At 33.9% G+C, this 23,250-nt stretch overlaps 1 protein-coding gene across 2 annotated transcripts in view; it reads left to right on the top strand.

The window, feature by feature from the left end:
* The window catches only part of LOC150105785 (glutamyl-tRNA(Gln) amidotransferase subunit B, mitochondrial-like), a 119,116-nt gene that overhangs the window by 56,496 nt on the left and 39,370 nt on the right, over positions 1-23,250 (top strand). For both annotated transcript variants that reach the window (XM_090393587.1, XM_090393588.1), the window contains exons 6-8: positions 1,723-1,836; positions 8,244-8,328; positions 13,126-13,360. In XM_090393587.1, the coding sequence (XP_090249713.1) occupies positions 1,723-1,836; positions 8,244-8,328; positions 13,126-13,360 (434 nt within the window). The remainder of the gene's footprint in view (positions 1-1,722; positions 1,837-8,243; positions 8,329-13,125; positions 13,361-23,250) is intronic.

Below are 23,250 nucleotides of genomic sequence, written 5' to 3'. Positions count from 1 at the left end.
ATGTCTGCATTAAAATTTAGAGATAAATTTATCTCAATTTTTGTTGGGATGGATGAACTTACAGCATCAGAGAATATCAGGAGGAATCGGGATTTTCATTATTTGGAAATTTTACCACCAACAGGAAAAAAGAATCAACCGACAAAGCCATGCCGTGTCTGTACAAGAAACAAACGTAGACGCGAAACACGTTATTATTGTCTGTTTGCCAGGAAAAAGCATCATTGTGCGTGGAAAAGTGTTTTAAAATGTACCATTCTTAATTTGAATAAATTGTTTTTTTTTTATTTTACTGAGTGCTTTTTTATTTCATTGATTGGTTTTTATTTTTATTGATTTTACTAGTTTAAATTGATATACAAATTACGTGTTATACGACGGATTAACTCACGCTTGGCATACGAGGTTGGTAATCAACATACGAGTATACTCGTAGTTGGCTTGTGAAGCTCATATACGAACTACGAGTATACTCATAGTTGGCATCTGAGGCACATACACAATATACTATATTTTAGTTGAAATTATTTCTCTTCTACCAAGCCCCCAGACATGCTCTCCGCATTATTCAGAATCCAAGGGTCCAAATTAAGGTAATTATACAAAGGGATAACTCGTGTTTGGCATAGGAGGTCGGTAAATCGACATACGAGTATACTCGTAGTTGGCTTGTGAAGCTCATATACGAACTACGAGTATACTCGTAGTTGGCAGCGAACGTGTTAAATAATATTATAAATATTATAAATATTCATCCTATATACAGGCAAATCAGTCTTCTGAACACCTTTAATTTACAGACAAAAAATACTGTAGTAGGAGAATTAAGTAGTAAGAGAGACAGTTAGATGTGTGGAATAGAGTGCCCCCCCCCCTAACTTTGCTGCTAACTTTAAGCTGTATTGTTTAGGCTTTGAGAACAAATCACTTCATATGCAAATACATGCAAAGCAACTATATTTGTTTAGATTTTGAAAAATTCTAAAGAAACAAGTCTCATATTACCAAAAGTCTAGAAGACTATCATCATCAACTTGAGACCTTCAGTAAGATCCCATCCCTGCACCTGTAGACAAGTGCTAAGTCAGCATTTGCCTTCCTGAATGCATATGCCTAATGAATATGTTTGTGCTCATGAATATGCCTTAGTGACCAAGGTAAACAACTAAATAAATTATTAAAGCAAGTTTCATGGCTTATGCATAACAAAAATTATATAGAATTTATGCAAAAATTCAAATATATTTCACCAACATTACATGGACATCGTTGAGGGAGGTAGACCGTTAACTACATTCAAAAGATGAATCAAAATAATAAGTCATAAATGTTATGTATATTAGTTCATCTCTCTCTGTCTATCTATCTATCATATTTCTTAAAATGTAAATGATAATCTTCACCATCTCTTTTTAAACTTCAACCCTTTTCTTTCAATTTAATGTTTTACAAACAACTAATAATAATGTACCAAAACCTGGAGTCTCTGTATCAAAAGAAAGACAGGATGCACTTCAAAAGTGAGGCACCTGTGCTTCACTTTTGAAGTGTGTCCTATCTTCGCTTTTAAAATTTAGAATTCTAGTGTTTGTGCAAGCTACTCTGACAAAGTAGTTTTTCTAACTTAAATTTCAACTTACTCTAATCTTAATATACTGTGTGTGTGTGTGTGCATGTGTGTGAAATTTTACTTAATAGAAGTTATTTTGGTTTAATTTTCAGAAGGTGCTTTAAGAGTAGATGCCAATGTATCAGTCAATAAACCTGGAGAACCATGGGGAATTAGAACAGAAGTTAAAAATATAAATAGTTTGCGCTTTATTGCAAAAGCTGTAGGTAAGTATAGCTTTTATTTCTCTCACATTTTTTATTTGACACACTGCTTTTAATTTTAATTATAGCATTTTCCATTTTCTTTGTATGGTTTATCTATTATGTGTAAAATATACAGGATGGTCATAATTAAAGAGGAGGTGTTCAGAGCCCTGTAGTGAAAAATGTATTTGAAATTCAACCAAACTTGGTGTAGTACACTCTGGTACATATATGGGATTTTTATTTACAGAAGATAAAAAATAGTACAAAATTCTGCCGCCAGGGGACTTTGGCACTATAATGCCATGATATTTGCATAATCTCACTAAACATTGAGTTTATTAGTAGGTTTTCCTTATCCACCAACTTGTCAGTTGGTGGATATAAGGAAGACCAGAATGGATTTGCATCATTTTGATAAGATTGAAGCGCTATGGATCTCTTACCAGAATGTGTGTTTCTAGTCAAGCTTTACTAACAGTACATTAACACTAATGCCTTGTTTCGAGAATTCCGGCATTTGAAGGATAGGAGAAAAGGTCCAATGACAATAACAAATCTTAGAAAAATGATTTTACGATTTGAAAATAGTGGATCTTTAACAGTGAGGCCAGGACAAGGGTGCAAATAGATTATTCTTCAACAAGTTGACGAAGTTGCAACTGCTGTCATAGAACACGGAATGAATAATTCACAAGGGTCTAACAGTGCTTGGGCATTATCAAGGCAACTGGACATGCCATACCCAACTGTGTGAAAATCTTGTGTCAAATGCTGAGGCTTTTCCTCTACAAGATCTCCCATACTCAAACTTTGTTTCATAGTGATGCAGAAACTCCACTGCAGTTTGCCCTGACGTTCTTAGCTTGAATGGAGGTGGATGATGCATGGCCATGGAAGATCTCGTGGAGTGATGAGGCACATTTTTATCTGAACAGTAGTGTTAGCTCTCACAATTACCACATTTAGACTATAAATAACTCTTGTGTTCCATCAGGCCCCTTTACACTCACCACAAGTCACAGTGCAGTGTGGTTTCATTTCATCATTTATTATCGTTCTGTACTTTTTTGAAGAACTTCACTCAACAAGGACCAGTGACTTGTACTGTCTTTGCTGTTAGGTATTGAGAGATGCTGCTAAACTTTGTTGTTCCACAACTGCAGCAGTGAAGATGCCTTAACTTTACAATATTCATGCAGGATGGAGCACCACCTCACATTGGATTGCTGATACAGCAAATGTTACAAAAAAACACATTACAGAATACGGAGTGATTAGTTATGCATTTCTCACAGCATAGCCACCTCGTTTGCCTAATCCCAACCCCTGTGACTTTTGGTTGTGGGCCATCTGAAACGCATGTTGTATGAAGGACGTGTTCCTGATTTAGCAACCTTAAAAGATAAAATAACAGCATGTGAGGCAAATCAGTGTACATCTGCTGCTTTCCACTATTGAAAATATCATTCACAGAATCCAATTCATAGAACATCTAGGGTTTTAGTTTGTTAGTCACATCTACTGGTCAGGAAGTGACATTTTTTATCAGTCTATGGATGGGTGTGATCTGTGTGTGTGGGTAGGTGGTGTCGTAATTTAGTAGGTGGATCTGTCTTTAAGAAGGGTGATCATTTTTTTATTATAATCTGTATAGCTTAAAATGACGTAGCATTTCCCCTCAAGCCCTCCTCCCTTGCTTTACCCAAAAACTATCATGACTGCAAAATCCATTAAAAACGAATCCTTCCATTGGAAACATGCCTTTTGGTTTGCGAAAAAGTTGAAATTATTCGTGAGTTAGAATGTGATACAAAAAAATTTTGGAGTGTGTAAAAAGATTCCTATGTCTTCTTTAACAGTATCAACAATCGCCGAAGAATAAAGATGATTACATATTAGTACTGGAAAACAAAATAACTGAGACAAAAAAAAATATTTAAAAAATGCAAGCTTACAAATATCATGTTCACTACACAAGGAAGTGCATGATTCTCAATAGATGGCCTGATCTTGAAGACTTGAGCAGAAAAATTTACTAAACCATTTTTTATCTGTTTTTTTTATCGAGTTATTGAGAATTTAAAAAATAAGCGGTAAATTTAATGGCATTGATATAGTGAGTAATGGTTATAATGAGGAACCTTGTCATTCTCCTGGTGTGCTCATTATAGCCAAGTTCAATTGTATTTAACAGAAAATCTTGGAATGGAACTTACAATTTTTCACCATACTGTTACATTCAATTATCAACTTGTGCAGTTGATATTTGAGTGTAAATCATTTTTTTGGTGATTTTTAAGTTAGGCTTTGTTAACTTTTTTTTGCACAGATTAATTGCTTTCGAAGTTTTGTATTTTTGTATGATTTTTCTACTAGACAAATTTTGTATTTAGAAAAAGTCAATCACCTCTAAAATATTTAATTATCAGGATATATTGGTATTATATTAAAATAACAATTTAATTTGTGATTATGCTAATTAATATATATAATATAATTACTCTGTGTAAAATTTATATTTGCCCTATCCATCTAACATTTAGGCCTTATTACTACATTATATCAGTATTATTTCAAATTTAGAGTAAATTAGCTGAATTTAGATTAAATTGATTTTTCATGAGAATTTATTAAAAACAGTTTGAATCCATAAAGTTCATTGATTTGATTAATTAATATGCTTATCAAACTCATCATCATCTTCATCATCAAATTCCTGCCATGTACCCTCAAGGGGTGTACAGGATATGACAGTACTACATGAAAAAATTACATCATTACTAACTTCCTATCTACAATTTTCCTCCAAATCAGTCTGTTACTTGTCAAGACTCCAACATTATCAGATCTTATATTTCTATCGTCTAAGGCACTTTGTACCGTATCAATCCACCTATATCTTGGTCTTCCTCTGGGTCGTTTTCCTGTCAACCTGGCAGAGAACACTTGTTTTGCTAATCTTTCCTCTCCCATTCTATTTAGGTGACCATACCATCTGAGATTAGCTCTGCTAACGCATTCCTGGATGCTGACAATGTCAAGTTCTTTCCTAATATCCTCATTTTTAATATGATATTGCCATTGATGCCATCTGTTCACGCCTCTAATCTTTCTCAGGACTCTCATATCTGCGGTCTCTAGTCTTTGGTCAAGTGTTTTACTTCTGACCCAGCTCTCAGATCCATAAACATTATTCATATTTTAAAACTAAGGTAAGCAACCAAAAGAACTGCTTTAAACTTTTTTAGATACTTTTATTATTTATTATAGCTCAATTGCAAGAGCATTGTGTGACATTTGCCATTTTGTTGAAAAGATCTGAATTATATTATATTATTATTATTATGTGACACCTCCAAGGAATCAAAGACTCATCAAGGGAGGGCATATACTTTACATCTCTCCATCTACATACTTAATCTATCAACTATAGCAAACTGCCACTACCATCACCGATGCCATTTACTGCCCACTTCCACCACTAGCATTTTTTGTCTGTAAATTGCATATGTTCTTTGAGGTTGATTTGTCTGTATGCAGGATGATAAACCAGTTTCTGGGAGAAAAAACTGTTACCTCTGTATGAGATCGGCTAACTCACCAATTGAAAAAACCCATATTAAGATTATTCCTCTTGTAACAAGAAGAATCAAAGATTGTTTTGGTTTTTTTGAGTTTGTCTTATATATTCAATTTCTGCTAAATGGTTTAAAATTATATATATATATAATTTATATTTTCATATAAATTATATGAATATGAATAGAAATATATTTCATATATACAGTAAACTCTTGATTTAACGGACCTCAATTCACTGGACTTTGGATTTAATGGACATAACTTGACAAATAATTAAAGATAATGAAATAATTGATAAAAAATAAATAATATGATGGTTAATCGGAAGCAATCAGCAGTTTTTATAAATTGCGTCCTCGGATACATTCACATATATTTGTGATATTTTGTGCATACTCATAATAGTTCACTTGTGTGCGTTTGCTTTGGTTCGGTAGCATAGCATCAGTAGCATTGGAAGCGCAAAACACGTGGTGTTTAGGCTGTTGCCAGAGTAATTTTTAGTTAAACCGTTAATCATTATTAATATCAGGTAATATATCTGGGGTTAAAAGAAAACGAGTAAACTTGACGATAGCACAGAAGCTTGAGTTAATAAGTAAGTTGGAAAGTGGTGCATCTGTTGCTCATGTTTGTGAACTTTACAGGGTGAAAAACCAAACAGTTTAGAACATATGCAAGAATAAAGATAAACTTATTCAGTTTTTGCTAAATATAGTGTTGAGAGCTCCAAAATTGGTTTCACTGTGGCAGATAAGAAATGTGAAGTTGGCCAAGCATAGGAATTTAGAAGGAGGAGTTTACAAGTGGTTTGTTCAGCAGCGGTCTAGTAGTGTTGTTGTTCGTGGTGTTGAACTAAGGTCAGCTGCTGAAAAACTGGCACAGCACATGGGCATACAGTTACAGGTGAGTGATGGATGGCTTTGGTGCTTTCGTAAACGCCATGGCACTACAAACAGGCAAACATGTGGTGAAGCACCGAGCGCTGATATTGAACAAGTTGAGCCCTTCAGAAAATACATCAATGAAGTCATTGAATCTGAGGGTCTTATTTTGTCTCAAGTTTACAGTACAGATGAGACTGGCCTGTTCTATTGTGCTGTTCCTGAAAATACCTTGCAAACAAATATCAGATTAGCACGCCTTGCTGCAAATAAGGAGTACATTAAAGCCCTACTTTAATGCCGATGGTAGTCAGAAGAGCACAAAAGCGTCGCATTTTGAAGAATGCTGTGAGCCAGTTTCCTGCCATCTATTCCAGCTCAAGGAATGTCTGGTTTACAAGTGACTTTTTTCCGATTTTTCAATCACTTCATACCTGGAGTGCAAAACTACCAAGAAGAGGTCCTGAAAATCTCTCCTAAAGATATAAAAGCTGTTTTACTTCTTGATAATGCATCAGCCCATCCTAATGCTGAGAAGTTGGTTAGTAAGAATGGAAGAATAAAATGTATCTTCCTTCCTCCAAACACCATTTTACAGCCTATAGATAGACCAGGGAGTCATTGTTGCCTGCAAGAGGTTGTATAAGAAGAAGTTTCTTGAAGAGGTTATGGTTGTCTTGGAGAACGAAAACGATCCCAAAGAAGAGGAGCCAGGACACTTCAAAATTTGCACTCATACAACATCAAGTCCGGCATCTTTAATTTTGCCGTACAGTTTAGGAGTAAGAGGATGTATAGATGTCATCCTGGGGAGCCATCCTTGTGCACTTTTGGAATGCTGTACAGTCTAGGAGTTAGGGGATGCATAGATTTTAACTTTTTAATGAAATCTGTAGGCCAGTTTGTCATCCTGGCAAAAATTTGACAAACTGGCCTACAGATTTAATTAAAAAGTTAAAATCTATGCATCCTCTAACTCCTAGACTGTACGGCATTCCAAAAGTGCACAAGGATGGCTCCCCATTACTGCCCATTGTAAATGGAAACAATTCTCCAACTTATTTACTGTCTAAACATCTAGCCAAAATTCTACAACAACACATCCATAACTCAGATACTTATATTAAAAACTCTCAACATTTTAGAAAAATTAAAAAATCCCTATCTCTGAAGATGATATACTTGCTAGCCTTGATGTTACTTCCCTGTTTACCAACATTTCAGTAGTTGAAGTCATCACTTCGTTGTTTAGTCGCTGTTTAACTTCTAACTATTTCATATGGAAGAAAAACATTTACAAACAATTAACCAGATTGGCCGTGGGTAGTCCCCTCTCACCCTCTTGTGCTGACCTATTTATGGAAGATCTTGAAACTAAAATCTTATCTCAGATTAACCCAAAACCTACAGCATGGTTTAGATATGTAGATGACATCTTTATCATATGGAACCACAAAAAGGAAGAGCTATTGGATTGCCTAAACAAAATCAATTCGTTCCACCATACTATCAAATTCACACTCAAACTTGAAAAGGACAAATAACTTCCATTCCTGGACATCATAATAAAGAAACAAGAAAATAACAGTATCATCTTATCTGTTTATAGAAAACCTACAAATACTGGAATGTGGTTGGTTGTAGAGAATTAGAATTGTCAGATAATATCTAGCTTGTAATTTACTTTGCCTGTCTTATTTGTACCCTGAAGATGCTGACAGCAATAGCCAGTGAAACTAGTTGGTGATTAAATAGTTTATTAACACTTAACCAATACTTCTAAATAAGAGTTAGTTATTGATTCTTTTGGGTTTTTTTTAAGTTTGTCTTAAACACCCAGATTATATATATATAAAAATTTGTTTCCCATTCAGGTGCTAAGAAATTTTGTTTGTCTGCATGATCTGTGTTACATATTTTTATCTGTATTTTATATTTTATATTTGTTTTCATTTTCAGATTATGAAATAAATCGGCAGATTGAATTATTAGAAAATGGTTCACAAGTAATAAATGAAACGAGAAAATATGATTCAGATAAAAAGTAAGACTTTATTTTATTTTTATTTTTTATTTATGCATCTGCTCTCACTATATTAAGCCTTTAAATAAACTTGCTCACTCTAACAAACTACTGAAAAGTCCTAACTGAAACTTTCTACAGTCACAGTGCTATTCAAAAGTAAATTTGAATTATTAGTAAATTCAAATTTACTAATAATTCGGGGAATTGGATAAGTACCAGATCGACATAATAGGGGTGACTGAAACAAAAAAGACAAAAACAGGTGAGATCTTTCTGTGCAATGAATACAAAATGTTATATTCAGGCAATGACAATCAAGGAAAAGAAGGAGTAGCCATTGTATTCAACACTAAATATGAGGTTAATCTTCTTGAATGGCAGGCAGTCTCAAGTAGAGTGATGTGGGCAAATATCAGAATGGGTAATTGGACAATGAGACTTATTGATGCCTATGGTCCCACAGAAGGTTCTATTAAGATAGAAGTGGAGGAATTTTTTGAGGCTTTAGAAAAAGCAACTGACATAATGAAATAGGAAAAGTTGATCCTTGTTGGGGATCAACAAGGGGATCATGTCAGGATTACTTTGGTGATAAGTTTAGTGCATATGTTTGGATTGGAAGACTGCAATAGTCCAACCACGGGAATGAGGCATTGAAGTCGCCGAGGCTGTCCCACTTAGCACTGCTATAATGCCAAACTACTCTTGTATGAGAGCGGCTGTGTAAGCATTGTTGCATGGGGGGGGGGATGAGAATTAGATTGTGTCGGAATTACCTAGAGGGCCCACTACATTCACTGTATATTTGGAAGAGTTATTGGTGAGGAAGAGATCTAGGATGTTTGGGGGAGTGGTTTGGGTTATATGGTATTCTGTTGGCATCTGAACAAGTTGTGTAAGGTCATTAATGATGGCAAATGTTTCAGCATCTCTGCCTACAAGAGATGATGCTATCAACTGGCTTTCCTCCTCTACAACTGGAGGAGGAAAGCCAGTTGGTATTGTGGACATTAAAATCTCCTAGGAGGATGATTTCACTGTTGGGAAAGTGGGACTAGAGAAAATCAATTTTTAAGGAGAGGAAATTAAAGAGCTCAAAGTGGTTGGTTGCATTAGGGGAGTGATAGAGACAGCAGATGAATTTGACTGAATGGGGAAGGGATATTTTCAACCAAAGATCAGAGTTGGGTGATTCTAGGTTGGGTGCTCTCTGGCAAGGTATTTCAGATTGGTTGTATGACGCCACCCTTCGGTCGAAAGGATGTTTGAGTGTGTAGTTTGGAAGGTTGCTATAAATAGTACAGGGGAGGTGAGATTTGAGTTTCTGTCAGGAAGAGTAGGTGGGATTTGGTAGACTGAAGGTGGTAGTGGACACTTTTAAGTTCAGAGTTTAGGCCACAGATGTTGGTGAAGTGGATATGCAAGGTTCTGTGATGCATATATTTGACTGCAGGGGTCAAATATTGCACATTTCCTATGCAGTGCCTGCATTACAGAGACATTGTATTGTAATAATATTAATTATTACAGTACAGAGACATTGTACTGTAATAATGTTAATTATTACAGTACATTGATATTTCAGACTTGGTTGCCATAAACATACATTTTTATGTCTCCCACCCACAAAAGGTTGTAACCTATACTACATTAGTTTTTAATTTTTTCAGGACATGGCAACGTATACTACAGTATTAATTATAAAAAAAACTTTAATTAATACTTTCCTATATTTTGGCAACATTACATTGCTATCATCAGGGATCACAAAAAACAATGTGCACATATCATTGTTTTTTGCAATGATATATGCACACAGGCACTAACACTGAGCAAAGGAGGCTGAATAAAGTTAACAGAAACCAGGCCTAGAGTCCTAAATTGGGTTGTCTTGGCCATTGGACTGATGTTCTTAAAATGTATGCTTCCCAAATTTGGGGCAGTCTCATGCACCCAAATTTGTTGAAGTTTGGAAAGTTTTTCAAAGCTGAGGCAGATTTGATAAACATCTTTCATATTTGTGTTTGCTGTAGTGTAATAGAGTGTCCTTCTTCCAGCGTATCCTCTGGTGGGTGTCCAAAGCATGGTCAGCAAGTTCTGATGTAAAATCTCTTGTGATGAAAAATATAAATATGTTTACCTATATCGATTTTACATGGGCGTAGAATACTTATAATTGAAAAGTGTATATAATCTACTGCAAAATAATAAATTTTGTAATATAATGTTAAAATAACTGAATGTAGAATCACAAGCAATTGTAACTAAAAAGATCAGACATGATTAGGCTAGTAAACTGAAAGTCAACAACAGTCTCAAAGGTCACCGTATTATACGAGTTTTGCTGCCAAAACGTAACATAAGTGTGGATGATAAGGGCGCTTCCAGTAAATCCAGGAAGTTTTGGAAGGAAGGCCAAGGGACAGCAAATGATATAAAAGGTGGAGATTGAGGGGCAAAAGCTCTCTCTCTCTTATTTTTTTGTTCCTGTGGCAAGCTTTTCGAGGATGGGAAGAGTCGGGGTCTCGCGAGCAGTAGTTCTGCAGATCATGGGGAGTTCATTGGCAGAAAAGGCTGTATTTCAAGATATCCTTCTGTAAAATTCTTTGATGAATGTACCGATCCATGCGTGCATGTCGATTTGTCGCAGCTGTAACCAGTTCTTGAAATCACTGAAGAAATGCAGTACTGTTACAAGGGAGGAAAGGGAGTCGTCTGGTGACTACCACTATCCGATGGTAGTCGCCAGACGACTACCATCGGATAGTGCCCGACCACAGCTGATCGCAAGTTTAAGAAAGGAACCAGCGGAATTCACCCTTAACCCTTTTGGATTCAGGATTGTACAATGATATAGTGAGCTTGTAAGTAGATTGCTTTATGTTAATAGCCTAGATTGTGAGTACAGACGATAGATGTTGATTCTGTTTAACTAATGGCATAATGTGTTAAAGAGGTCAGAAAGCCAAAAGTCAGTTTGAATGTGTAATAGGATATTGTAATCTTGAATTTTGCTTGTCCTAATGCTTAGCACACGTTGAGTATAATTGTGCCTTATTTATTAAGATAGAGAGTAAGGTTGAGTATGCAAAAATCTATCCACGTGTCTAATAAGTTGAGTGTAAATAATTTCTTTGTCTAATGCTTTAAGTGAATTGTTTTAATGAATGTGTGAAGAATCAGGCATGTGATATGTCCCATTTCTTTTGTATATAAATTGTCTAAGTTAAAAATAAACATGTTTGGTTTTGTTAATAGCTTGCCTGATCTTTGTTAGCCAATGCACTGTCTCATAAAAAAATTAACCAAACCAGTGTTGACCTAAGTAAAGTAAAAGCCATGACTTAGAAATTCAAAGTTGCTTGAGATAAAATTGATTTAAGAGTTAATATAAGTCCTTATCTAAAATATTCTCTTGTATGTAAAGGAAAGATAGAAAATTCTTTTACACGATCCTTAATGGCACAGTCGTTAACAAAAATAAATTTTTAAAGATTAATACATTTGAATTATAGCAACGTAGATTAAGGATTTTGCCCCGGCCAAAATCCTTAATCTTTTCCTCAGTCTATGATACTAGCACGTGTGAGAGCATTAAAAGTGGGGAGTAAGCTAAGTAAATTACGAAAGGACTAAAGTTAAATAATAGTATTATACATGAGTTAGAGATTAGAGCATATAGGCATTTTGTACTATCTCAAGCAACCATGAAAATAACAAAGTAAGAGGGGAAATACATTGAGTTAAAAAAGTAACATAATAAACAATATAATATAAATATTAAGTTACAAATTATGAAAACATTACACTAAATGGCTGTATTAGTGGAAAACCTCATGTTCAGATATCCTAATATTGGCTTTCCTTCCTGTTTGGCTGCAGTAAGATAGTTTACAATTGCAAGGAACTTGATATGTAAGCCACCTTATAAGCTTACGTACAAGAATTACTATACTACATTAGTACTCTAGGTGTGCTAATGATTTTTTCTATTTTTATTAATTTTATATATTCTTTGTATACCCATTATTATTATTTTTTTTCATAATCTGGAAACCTTGCTCTAGAGACTAAATGTGGAACTGTTTTCAAGCCAGTTCAGACTTCCAGTAAGCTGAGCAGTTGTCTCATGCTCGACGATAATAGAAAAAAAAAAAAAAAAGGGTTAAAATACATAAAAGTTTAGAAAAAGAAAATAGAGCAAGAGAAAGATTCACAAAAGTGAGAACTGGAACTGTGATGAGTTAGTGTCTTAGAAGACTGAAATATATGATTTGTCAGCATTAGAGTCCTGACATATATTTGATATTTGGAGAAAAACTGACAGGAAATTAGTAATATTGTACACCTAATCATGCTGGCCTAGTAGTTAATGTATCCTCTCTCACACCAGGCTGCAGGTTCAAATCCTGCCATGAGCATGATGTTTGTAATTGTCTTTAGGTGAGAAATGAATTTCATTGCCTGGTGTGAGACTACCACCCCATTTATTGGAGGCCTGAAATGGCTTGAAAAAATTCTGTTTGGTCTGTAGAGCAGCCTTGCCAGAACCAGGTAAAAAATAAATAAAAATATGAAATATATATAAAATTAATAAAAATAGAAAAAAAAATCCTGCCCACCCATGGTACAAATGTTATATAGGTTTGCAGTAATCTTTCATAGATGGAAGTTACACACACACACACATATATATATTTTAAAAAAATGTAGCATAATACTAATACCCTGTGCACCTCTTGAGAGTATGTATCAGGAAATTGATGGGAGGGATTAGTATATAATAATCAATAACATTATAGTAATTTTTTCCAGGTACACAATTTCCCTTAGAGATAAAGAGGTCTTTCAAGATTACAGGTATATGCCAGAGCCCAACCTTCCACCTCTCCTGCTGTGTGATGATACAGATAATATAAACCCACAAGAAGTTCCACATATTGTAAATATAGATGTTATAAGAAGACAAGTACCTCGACTTCCATATCAGGATCGTCAGTATCTATTAGAAAAATTCAAGATTTCACTAGAAAATATTGTATTGATTTTGGTAAATCTTGAAATTTTTTCTTTTATTTACCTATTACAGTAATGACTAACATTTCATTATAAATGAATGACATTTAAATCATATGCAACAAACTGTCTTTCAACATTTGAGTCCTGATATGAATGTGAGATGTTAGATTGCATATTACTTTTGCATCCATGTGCGAAACGTTTTTATAATTTTATTGATCTTACATTTGTTCTTTATGATATGTATTTTGTAAATCAATGATAAGTTATTTCTGCATAATTGGTGTTATGGAGACTAAGAAGACTAAAACAGTTGTGATCCTTATAAGTAATAAGACAATTTATTCAAGTGCCAAAGATCAGTGTTTCAGGGAAAGGAGAATATAGCTATGGTATTGACATGAAACGTGAAATTGTACTTCTCGAATGGAAATCATTTCGAGTAATGTGTGCAAATTTCAAAATGAGAAATTGGACAATGACACTTGTTTGTGCTTATGGTCTCATCACAGAAGGTTCCAGTATAATAAATACAGTATTCATCTCGCACAGTGAACTTTTTGAACGAAGTCCATTTCAAGTACAGCGATGTGTGTGCAGATTTCAGAATAAGAAATTTACTCTTTCAAAATAGGAAATTGGACTTGTTTGAGCTTATGGTCCTGCAGAAGGAATAACAAGGAATTTTTTAATTCATTACAGATGATAACTGATTTAAAGAGAAGGAAAAGCTAGTTCTTGTTAGAGACCTGAACAGCAGAATGGGAAATGAATGCTGGACATATATGAATGCTGGAAAAATTTACAGTAAGCTAATAATTATGGTAAATACAGGCTACATTTCTGCTTGGAACATACACTAGATAATACTGATACCACATTTCAGCATAAAAAATTGCATACATTTATATGGAGAGTGAAAATTATGTAGATTTTTCTTGTGTGTCAAAAAAAGTAGAAGGTAGCACAGTGTTTTGATATACAGAAGTGACAATGACAATTAATAGTTGAACATCTATCAGTATCACCTTATTGATAGTGATGTTTTCACAGTTTGAGAGTGTGCAGAGGATTTGAAAGAGGAAGAGATCACAATCTGTTGTTGACAAGGATAAAGATGATTATCCCATTGAAACAAGAAATATGTTCTAAAAATTCTTAAAATAGTCAAAGTTGAATAAGTCTTGAATGTGACCTATAGATTCCAACAAATATTATACGGAAAAGTGCAAAGGAAATACGAGTTGAAAATAGCAACCAAATCTTAGATATTGTATGGCAAAATCTGGAGAAAATATTGATTTGCTCATCCAGAGATAGAAAACTTGGTACTCTGCATGGACTCAGAAAGTTAAGAAATAGTTCCAGGAAAGATTTATTATTATTATTATTATTATTTGTGACACCTCCAAGGAGTCCGAAGACTCATCGCGGGAGGACACCTACTATACAACACTCCATGTCCACTACATCAACGCCATCTACTGCCCACAACCACCACCACAGCTAGTATTTTTGTCTGTAAATTGCGTTTGTTCTAAAGGGCCGATATGTCTGTATGCTGGATGAAAAACCTGAGTTTCCAGGAGGAAAAACCCTGCTACCTCCATATGAGATCGGCTAACTCACCTTCAATTGAAAAAGACCATATAAAGATTCCTCCCGTCATGACGAGAATTGAACTTAGGCCTTTTCCAATCGAAGGCGCAACGTACCATCATTCTTCCAATTGCACCACGGAGGCGCTCTCATGCATCAATATTTGAAATAAGATGCTCATCTCATTATCTCAATTTCCCTTTTCGTGTTAGGCTTGATGCACTGTCACAACCAAGTAACTTGGCTTCCTGTAAATGCACCACGGAGGCGCTCTCATGCATCAATATTTGAAATAAGATTCTCATCTCATTATCTCAATTTCCCTTTTCGTGTTAGGCTTGATGCACTGTCACAACCAAGTAACTTGGCTTCCTGTAAACCCTAATAAGCTTTGCTATTTTTTGTTATCATTAAATAAATACAAAATTATCATAACTGTTAATTTTGGCATAGGATCTTAGCCACAAGTATTCTCAACTAAAATGTCGTTTTTACCAAATATGATTAGCCACTCACATACAGAGGTGAGAACTTTTTTTTTTATCTCCCTGGAAACTTGAGTTCTTCTCTTTGACTAGCTAGTGAACACACTTACACACACAATATTCTCACTTCATGGCTTTAATTGCCTTGGCACTAATTTAGATTAATCCAAATAAAGAAATATTGTTTTATTTTGAGATTTTCACAGTATTATACAACATTGTGGCCTGTGCAGCCCTGTGGAAGTGGCTTTTTATCCATAGTGCAGGCTGTCCAAAGAAAGAGCATTCTCAGTTCAATTGTAGTTGGCAACTAGAAGAATTTTTTAACCCTTTTTTCGTTCCCAAGTTAATCAGTCTTTGACATGAGCAAGTTTTTTCCTCCCAGAAACTTCAGTTTTTCATCCTGTAAACCTAAGAAAATTGATCGTAGAGCCCACACTGTTTCAGACAATAATGTATTGTGTTAGTGACCATGAGGTGGCAGCACTTGCCTGCTGTACTGTCTTCACAAGATGCCATTTAAAATTAGTGATAGTTTTGGGCCAGCTATCTCTGATTGGCTGTGTAATTTGATTGCCTCTCAGACTGCAAAAGTTAGATAGGGAATAAACTGGCCATGCCTACTCCCTTATAGGAACAAAAGGCACTTGCAGATATACAACATTGTAAATCAGCCAGTAATATTTTCTTCATTTTCTTCTCACCTAGCTACTGCTGAACAGTTAAGTAATGATTAAGTTATGGTAGATGATCTGTAGTTAACAGAATGATTCAACTGAGGTAAGCAATCTGATTATTGCGATCAGTAGTCCAAATATTCAGTAATTCCAGTTCTCTTACTGGCTACCTCATGGGAGACAGTAACAGAACCACTTTTAAGATTTCTTAGTAGTCTTCCAAATATTTTGCCATTTTATGATAATATTTTTCTTTTATATTTTTTCCAAAATCTTCTTATTTTTTTGTTACTTTTGCATCTAACTTAATTTTTTTACTTGTTTTGGTCTGTATTGCTGAAGAGTATTTGCCTGATTGGAAGCCAGAAACTTTCCATATGATTTGGGGGGGGGGGGTTGCTTCTTTTACTTCCCTGCATAGGGTGCTTACTTTTATATCCTTGCGTACAACTTTACCATTAAAAAAAAAAAGAGGTTCTTTAGCTGAGTTAGTAGTCTTCCAAATATTTTGCATTTTATGTAATATTTTTCTTTTATATTTTTTTCAAAATCTTCCTATTTTTTTGTTACTTTTGCATCTAACTTAATTTTCTTACTTGTTTTTGTCTGTATTTCTGAAGAGTATTTGCTGATTGGAAGCCAGAAAAATATTTTCTTTTATATTTTTTCCAAAATCTTCCTATTTTTTTGTTACCTTTGCATCTAACTTAATTTTCTTACTTGTTTTTGTCTGTATTTCTGAAGAGTATTTGTTGATTGGAAGCCAGAAACTTTCCATATGATTTGGGGGGGGGGGGGTTGCTTCTTTGACTTCCCTGCATAGGGTGCTTACTTTTATATCCTTGCGTACAACTTTACCATTAAAAAAAAAAAAGAGGTTCTTTAGCTGAGTTAGTAGTCTTCCAAATATTTTGCATTTTATGTAATATTTTTCTTTTATATTTTTTTCAAAATCTTCCTATTTTTTTGTTACTTTTGCATCTAACTTAATTTTCTTACTTGTTTTTGTCTGTATTTCTGAAGAGTATTTGCTGATTGGAAGCCAGAAAAATATTTTCTTTTATATTTTTTCCAAAATCTTCCTATTTTTTTGTTACTTTTGCATCTAACTTAATTTTCTTACTTGTTTTTGTCTGTATTTCTGAAGAGTATTTGCTGATTGGAAGCCAGAAAAATATTTTCTTTTATATTTTTTCCAAAATCTTCCTATTTTTTTGTTACCTTTGCATCTAACTTAATTTTCTTACTTGTTTTTGTCTGTATTTCTGAAGAGTATTTGTTGATTGGAAGCCAGAAACTTTCCATATGATTTTGGGGGGGGGGGGGGGAATTGCTTCTTTGACTTCCCTGCATAAGGTGCTTATTTTTATATCCTTGCATACAACTTTACCATTAAAAAAAAAGAGGTTCTCTAGCTGAGTTTGCCAATTTTTGCATCAAATTTTGCCACTTGGTTTTTAAGGTGTATTTGAATGTGTGGTTCACATTCAAATGAACATGTGAAAGCTGTTCATCTTTAATTCTGTTTAGAACCTTCATACACGTTTTGTTTTCAATGTTATGCTCTTTATCTGAATAAAATTAGCTGGTAATCACTTTCATATTTCGAATTAGAAATATTCTACACCAGTGGTCTCCAAACTTTTTGCCATGAGGGCCACATTGGGTACTTCAGCACTGTTCAGCAGGCCATAGTAATAAAAAACTCTAGAACTAGATATATGAGTTTTATTGAAAGCAGATAAAAACTGATTACAGAGTATGTGAGATTAAATTATTGTATATTAATGACAATGAACACTATCAGCAAATTCTCGTATTATTATCACAAATTATAAAACCATTAATGTGAATGATGTAACTGTGTTTGTGTTTTTAAAATCTTATTAAACTCAAGTCAAATTTTGAAGTGCTAATTACAAGTAGCGATTTCAAATGTTCATCAGATAAATTTGCCCTGTATTTTGACTTGATATATTTCATTCGGGAAAAAGTTTGTTTCGCAAAGATATGTTGTCCCAAAAATAGAGAGAAATTTACAAGCAAATTTCTTCAAATTTGGGAACTGCTCAGAGTTCAAAAATTTATAAAAATCGATCAAGTTTCCTTTTTTTTTTTTTTTTTGAAATAGTCAAATTCATTTTTTTCCATTCGGGAAACAATTTGTTTAAATTTTTGCTAGTCGTTAGTTTTTCAACTGAATATACACTGACAATTTACATGGAACTTTTTTTTAATTTCGTATAACTTTGAGTTTTTTGTCAATGAATACAGATTGGGAAATTTTGTTTTTATTTCGTTTTTTGCTCATTAGTTCATTATAACCGTGTTTTTACTGACTTTTTTAAGTGTTCTTATTTCGTGCGACATAAATTTTTTTTGTTGATAAAAAAGTTTATTCGGATGTAACTTTTTTATTTTGTTTTGAATTCTTTAAAATTTTTTTTCTTCGTTAGTCCATTTTAACCGACCTTTTACAGTCAGAAAGACTGCAACTTGGATTACAGTTACTTTTTGCTATTCGGGTATATATTTTGAACACAATTTTAATTAATGCATTTGCAATCTATTAACACCCCTTGTTTTTTTTTTGCGGATTCTTATTGAAAAATTAGTCCAATTGGCAGGCCAGATAAAATCATATCGCGGGCTGCATCTAACCCACGGGACGTAGTTTGGAGACCCCTGTTCTAGACCATACTGGGGATATGACTGTCAGCAATAATATAATTGTTGACAGTCATATCTTAGTTTGTGTGTGTGCATGCATGCGTGCGTGCATGTGTTTTCTCTCTCTCTCACACACATACATCATGTGGATTTATAAACATTTATGTGGTGAAACATGGCTGTCCAGTAATAATGAGTTTGTGCCCTGAACAGAAATCCAGCAAATACTTAACCATTATTATGTCTTCCTTTGGTACCAAATTTTCTCAAGACATTTCTATGTGTGTGAAATTCATTCTTATTCTTCCTTAAGCCTCCAGTATGAAATAGCATTTTCTCTTATGTCAGTTTCTCGAGTCTTTCCTCCTATCACTTTCAGAAGGACTTTGGCACAAATAAGTCACACTGTGTAAGTTCTCATTTTGAAATTTGTCCTCATCACTACTAAAGAACATTGACATGCAAGTTATGGAAGTCATTTTGTCTCTTTACAAAGCCTTGATATGACTACGCCTCAGTGCTGGATTAAACCCTGTGAAGGCCCCTAGGCAGTCAAAATCTCAGGGTCACCCTCCCAAATTATCTTCTAATACGTTTGTAATTTTACCAACCAACAATTTTAATAAACCAATTTTATTACAAAAAACAAACATTAATAATTATTAATGTTATTAAACAATAATTATTAAATATTATTAAACAAAAAGTAAGGAATTTTTAATTTTAATAAACAAATAAAACTTTAAACATTGACTTTCCTCAATTTTTTTGTGGTTAAATCTTTCAGGATAAAAATTTCATTTTTTTCTTTTTTTTTTTAGAAACAATTTAAGAAAGCTTGATTGTAATTTTCTTTCACAATGAAATCAATATTATTTTGATCCATTGTTGCAGGGCCCCAAAACACATGGGGCCCATAGGCCGGTGCCTACTCTGCCTATTTGGTAATCTGGCACTGTTACACCTGGAATATTGTGTGTAGATTTGGTCTCCTGGATTCCAAAGGGATAAAGAAGCTGTGAAAAGGCTGCAAAGAAGAGTTACAAAGATTATATCTGGACATAATCTACGTTCCGTTATATATGGAATGTAGATTATGAGAATAGATTGAGAGTATGCAGACTGGAAATGCTGATAGGCAGAAGAAAGGTGGGTATGATATGATAGAAGTCTGTGAATTTTTGAAAGATCGTTATGGGATATTGATTGATAATTTTTTCATTATATGATAATTGGGGAAAGGACAAGGAGGCATCCATGGAAGTTGTTTGTGTGCAGTTTCAGAAAGGGGTAAAAACTTTAATTTTCTTTCATAGAACTGTGAGTTAGTTGAACAGTTTGCTTGTTGAATACTGAGTGCATCTCAGGTGAATAAGTTTAAGAGAAGGTATGACAATTGGTGTGGGTGATTTATAGTCTCTCTCTCTCTCAATGAGTGCTTGATTCCGTAGTGGTTAATTATTATTATTATTATTATTATTATTATAAAATTAGTTTAATCCTTTTTCCAAGTGTGAGCAAATAAAGTTTGTGCCTGAAAGTATCTTCAGGACTGGGGTAAGGTGGTACAACACCAGGGCAACTCATTGCAAAGGTGGAGCAAGCTACCAACACTCCTATCTCATTATCTCCTATAATGCAAAACACATCTCCTTGCGGATATGTCTAAAAAGAAAAAGAAACTTTCAACATCTTTCTCTAAATCCAGAGTAATTTATTAAAAAAGGGTGGCACACCATTTGGCAACTCCTATAGGTAGAGATGACCTGCTAATGCTTCTGCCTGGTATCTTCACTTGGGCCTGGCTCCCACTGAAGAGACCTCAATAAAGGTCGAAACTAGTCTGGGTAGTGGCCCTTCCTTTAATGCATAACATTAGACATATCCACAAGGAGATGTGTTTTGCATTATAGGCGATACTGAGATAGGAGTGTTGGTAGCTTGCTCCACCTTTGCAATGAGTTTCCCTGGTGTTGTACCACCTTACCCCAGTCCTGAAGATACTTTCAGGTGCAAACTTTGTTTGCTCACACTTGGAAAAAGGATTAAACTAATTTTATTATACTCTAACCAAGTGAAAAAGAAACTTTCAAAATATTATTATTATTATTATTATTATTATAGTCTCTCTCTCTCAATGAGTGCTTGATTCCCTAGTGGTCTAATTATTATTATTATTATTATTATTATCATCATCTTTAGATGTGTTTTCACCACCAAACATGGACATAAGTAACATTCTCACCTTTCGAAGTGGATTAAAGGAAGGAAGTGAATTGAATTAAACAAAATCTTTGCATGCTATATATTTTATTTAAGATGGGGAAAAATAATAATTATCAAAACTGGCCAAAATAATTATATAAAGAAATATGTGGATTTTGTTATGTTTAATTTCAACATAATGAATATTGTTTAGGAGGGAAATGTATTAAGCTGCTGCTCTTTCTTATGAAATGTTCAGAAACTACTGACACTAATAGGAAATGAATCTTGGTATTTTAATCTGTTGTTTGATAATAAATTTTGCTGTTTGTATAGACTGCAGAGATCGACAACCTTTTCAGACTCGTGGGCCACATTTAACTTTTGTTTTTAATATCGGGCCGCAAGAGTTAATTAAGAGAAAATAGTGAGTGAAAAAAATACTTAAGTTATCAATTTTTATTATATCAGTTTTAAAAAAAACACAGAAATATTTAAAGTACGAGATATGAAACAAGCATGAAAATGAAACTCAATGAAAAATGATTATCACTTATAAACAAAGTAATATAGTTATGCATCGCAATATGTGTGTCTCCCTGCTTAATTATGACTTTTGTGATTGTTTTCCCTTGGCCAAATTATCTATATCCACTTTATAACCTGAGGTGCAAATTTGAATCGAAGCATGCAACTGTTCATCAGTCAGTCGAGAAGAAAGTTTATTTATTTTTCTAAAACTCTTGGCAGAAAATGCTTATTTGCAAATGTATGTGCTTCCAAATGCGACTATCATCTTCTTTGCGAAACTGATTAATACATCAAATTTTTTGGTAAGCATTGATAAAATTTTTGGATATTTTCTAATGAAAATGCATTCTTTAATGTTTCATTCTGTTGTGATTCTTCCATCTGTAGTTGGCTTAATACGTCATCAATGCTGATATTAAAAGGGTTCAAACATAATCTCATTTCGATGTTATTTTTATGAAAATTAACAAATATTGTTGAAACTTCCGTTTGTAAATCTTCAATAATTCCAACAAAAGTTTCCTTTGTTGGTATTTCCAAGTTGCACGGTCGATATCACGAAGTATAGGTATAAAATTATTTTTAATTTATTATTCATATTATAAAATGTATTATTTAAATAATTCAGCAAACAGGCCACATGCCATGTAAGTATGGTCAACCTTTTATGGGCTGCCAAAAATGCATGCTTGGGCTGTAGGCCGCTGGTTGCCAACCCCTGGTATAGAGCATGTATCATTCTGAAGGTTAATCTAATGAGTTTTAGATTAATCATCTATATTATAAGTTTTCTTTAGTTTTATTCTGGTTTTTGTATTTTCTTGCCTTTCTTTAACTCGTTATAATATTTCTTTCTACTAGTAAAGATGATTTATTGTTAAATCAATATAGTTGAGTCCCTTTACACTGAAGGATTACAGCCAATCTCTTAATAGATTTTAATGGTAAGAGTTATCTTTAACTCCAACACCAAACTTGTTATAGCATCCTCCTTTTATCATAACCAGTATAAGAATTTGTTTGGATTCTCCTACACATACAGTGTCTCATCATTAATCTCTCGATTTTATCTAAATGGTAAGAGCTAACCACCAAATTTGGTATACACAGGTTTTTCTGCTATTCATTATTATTTAATGCCACATAAAAACCTACCAACATCCAAAGTAGGGTAGTTTAGTGTGTGCCCTGAATTTATGCCTAGGACTAAACCAAACCACTTTGGGTTGTATATAAATGTGGGGGGAAAAATGCCAAATTTGGCTTATAGCTTTCTCTTATCATCATTTAAACTGTAAGGATTTTGCCAGTTATTTTCTAACATGGATGTCTCAATGAAACTTGTAGATTTTATCTAAATAGTAAAAGATGGGACACCAAATCATGATGCTAGGATGCTGTGCTGGTCACCTGAACGCATTGAATCTTTTCTCTAACAGACTGCAATTTCAAATCTCTCCATGCCATGGACATTATGAATGTCATTAGGTAGTAGGTGATTGTCTTCTGTTAAGCAGAATAGTCCAGTTACCATCTTTTTTGTTCTTAAGCTTGAAGGGGCTAGAGAAAAATGCCATGTTTGAACTTTAAAGCAAGTTTCACAGCTTATTTTACCCTTAGCTCATCCATAGTGATAATATGTGTTATAAAGTTGATATACCTTATCACTTTTTTTATAAACGTTTATAGTTTTAAAACTTATCACTAAAAGTAGGCTGAAATCTCCAACATGTTTTTTGTAGTGTAATCACTTG

This window comes from Typopeltis vanoorti, chromosome 6 (genome assembly GCF_054136105.1).
Source record: "Typopeltis vanoorti isolate ZY-2024b chromosome 6, IOZ_Tvanoo_1.0, whole genome shotgun sequence".
Classification (NCBI taxonomy): domain Eukaryota; kingdom Metazoa; phylum Arthropoda; class Arachnida; order Uropygi; family Thelyphonidae; genus Typopeltis; species Typopeltis vanoorti.
This window is presented reverse-complemented; position numbering and strand designations above follow the sequence as displayed.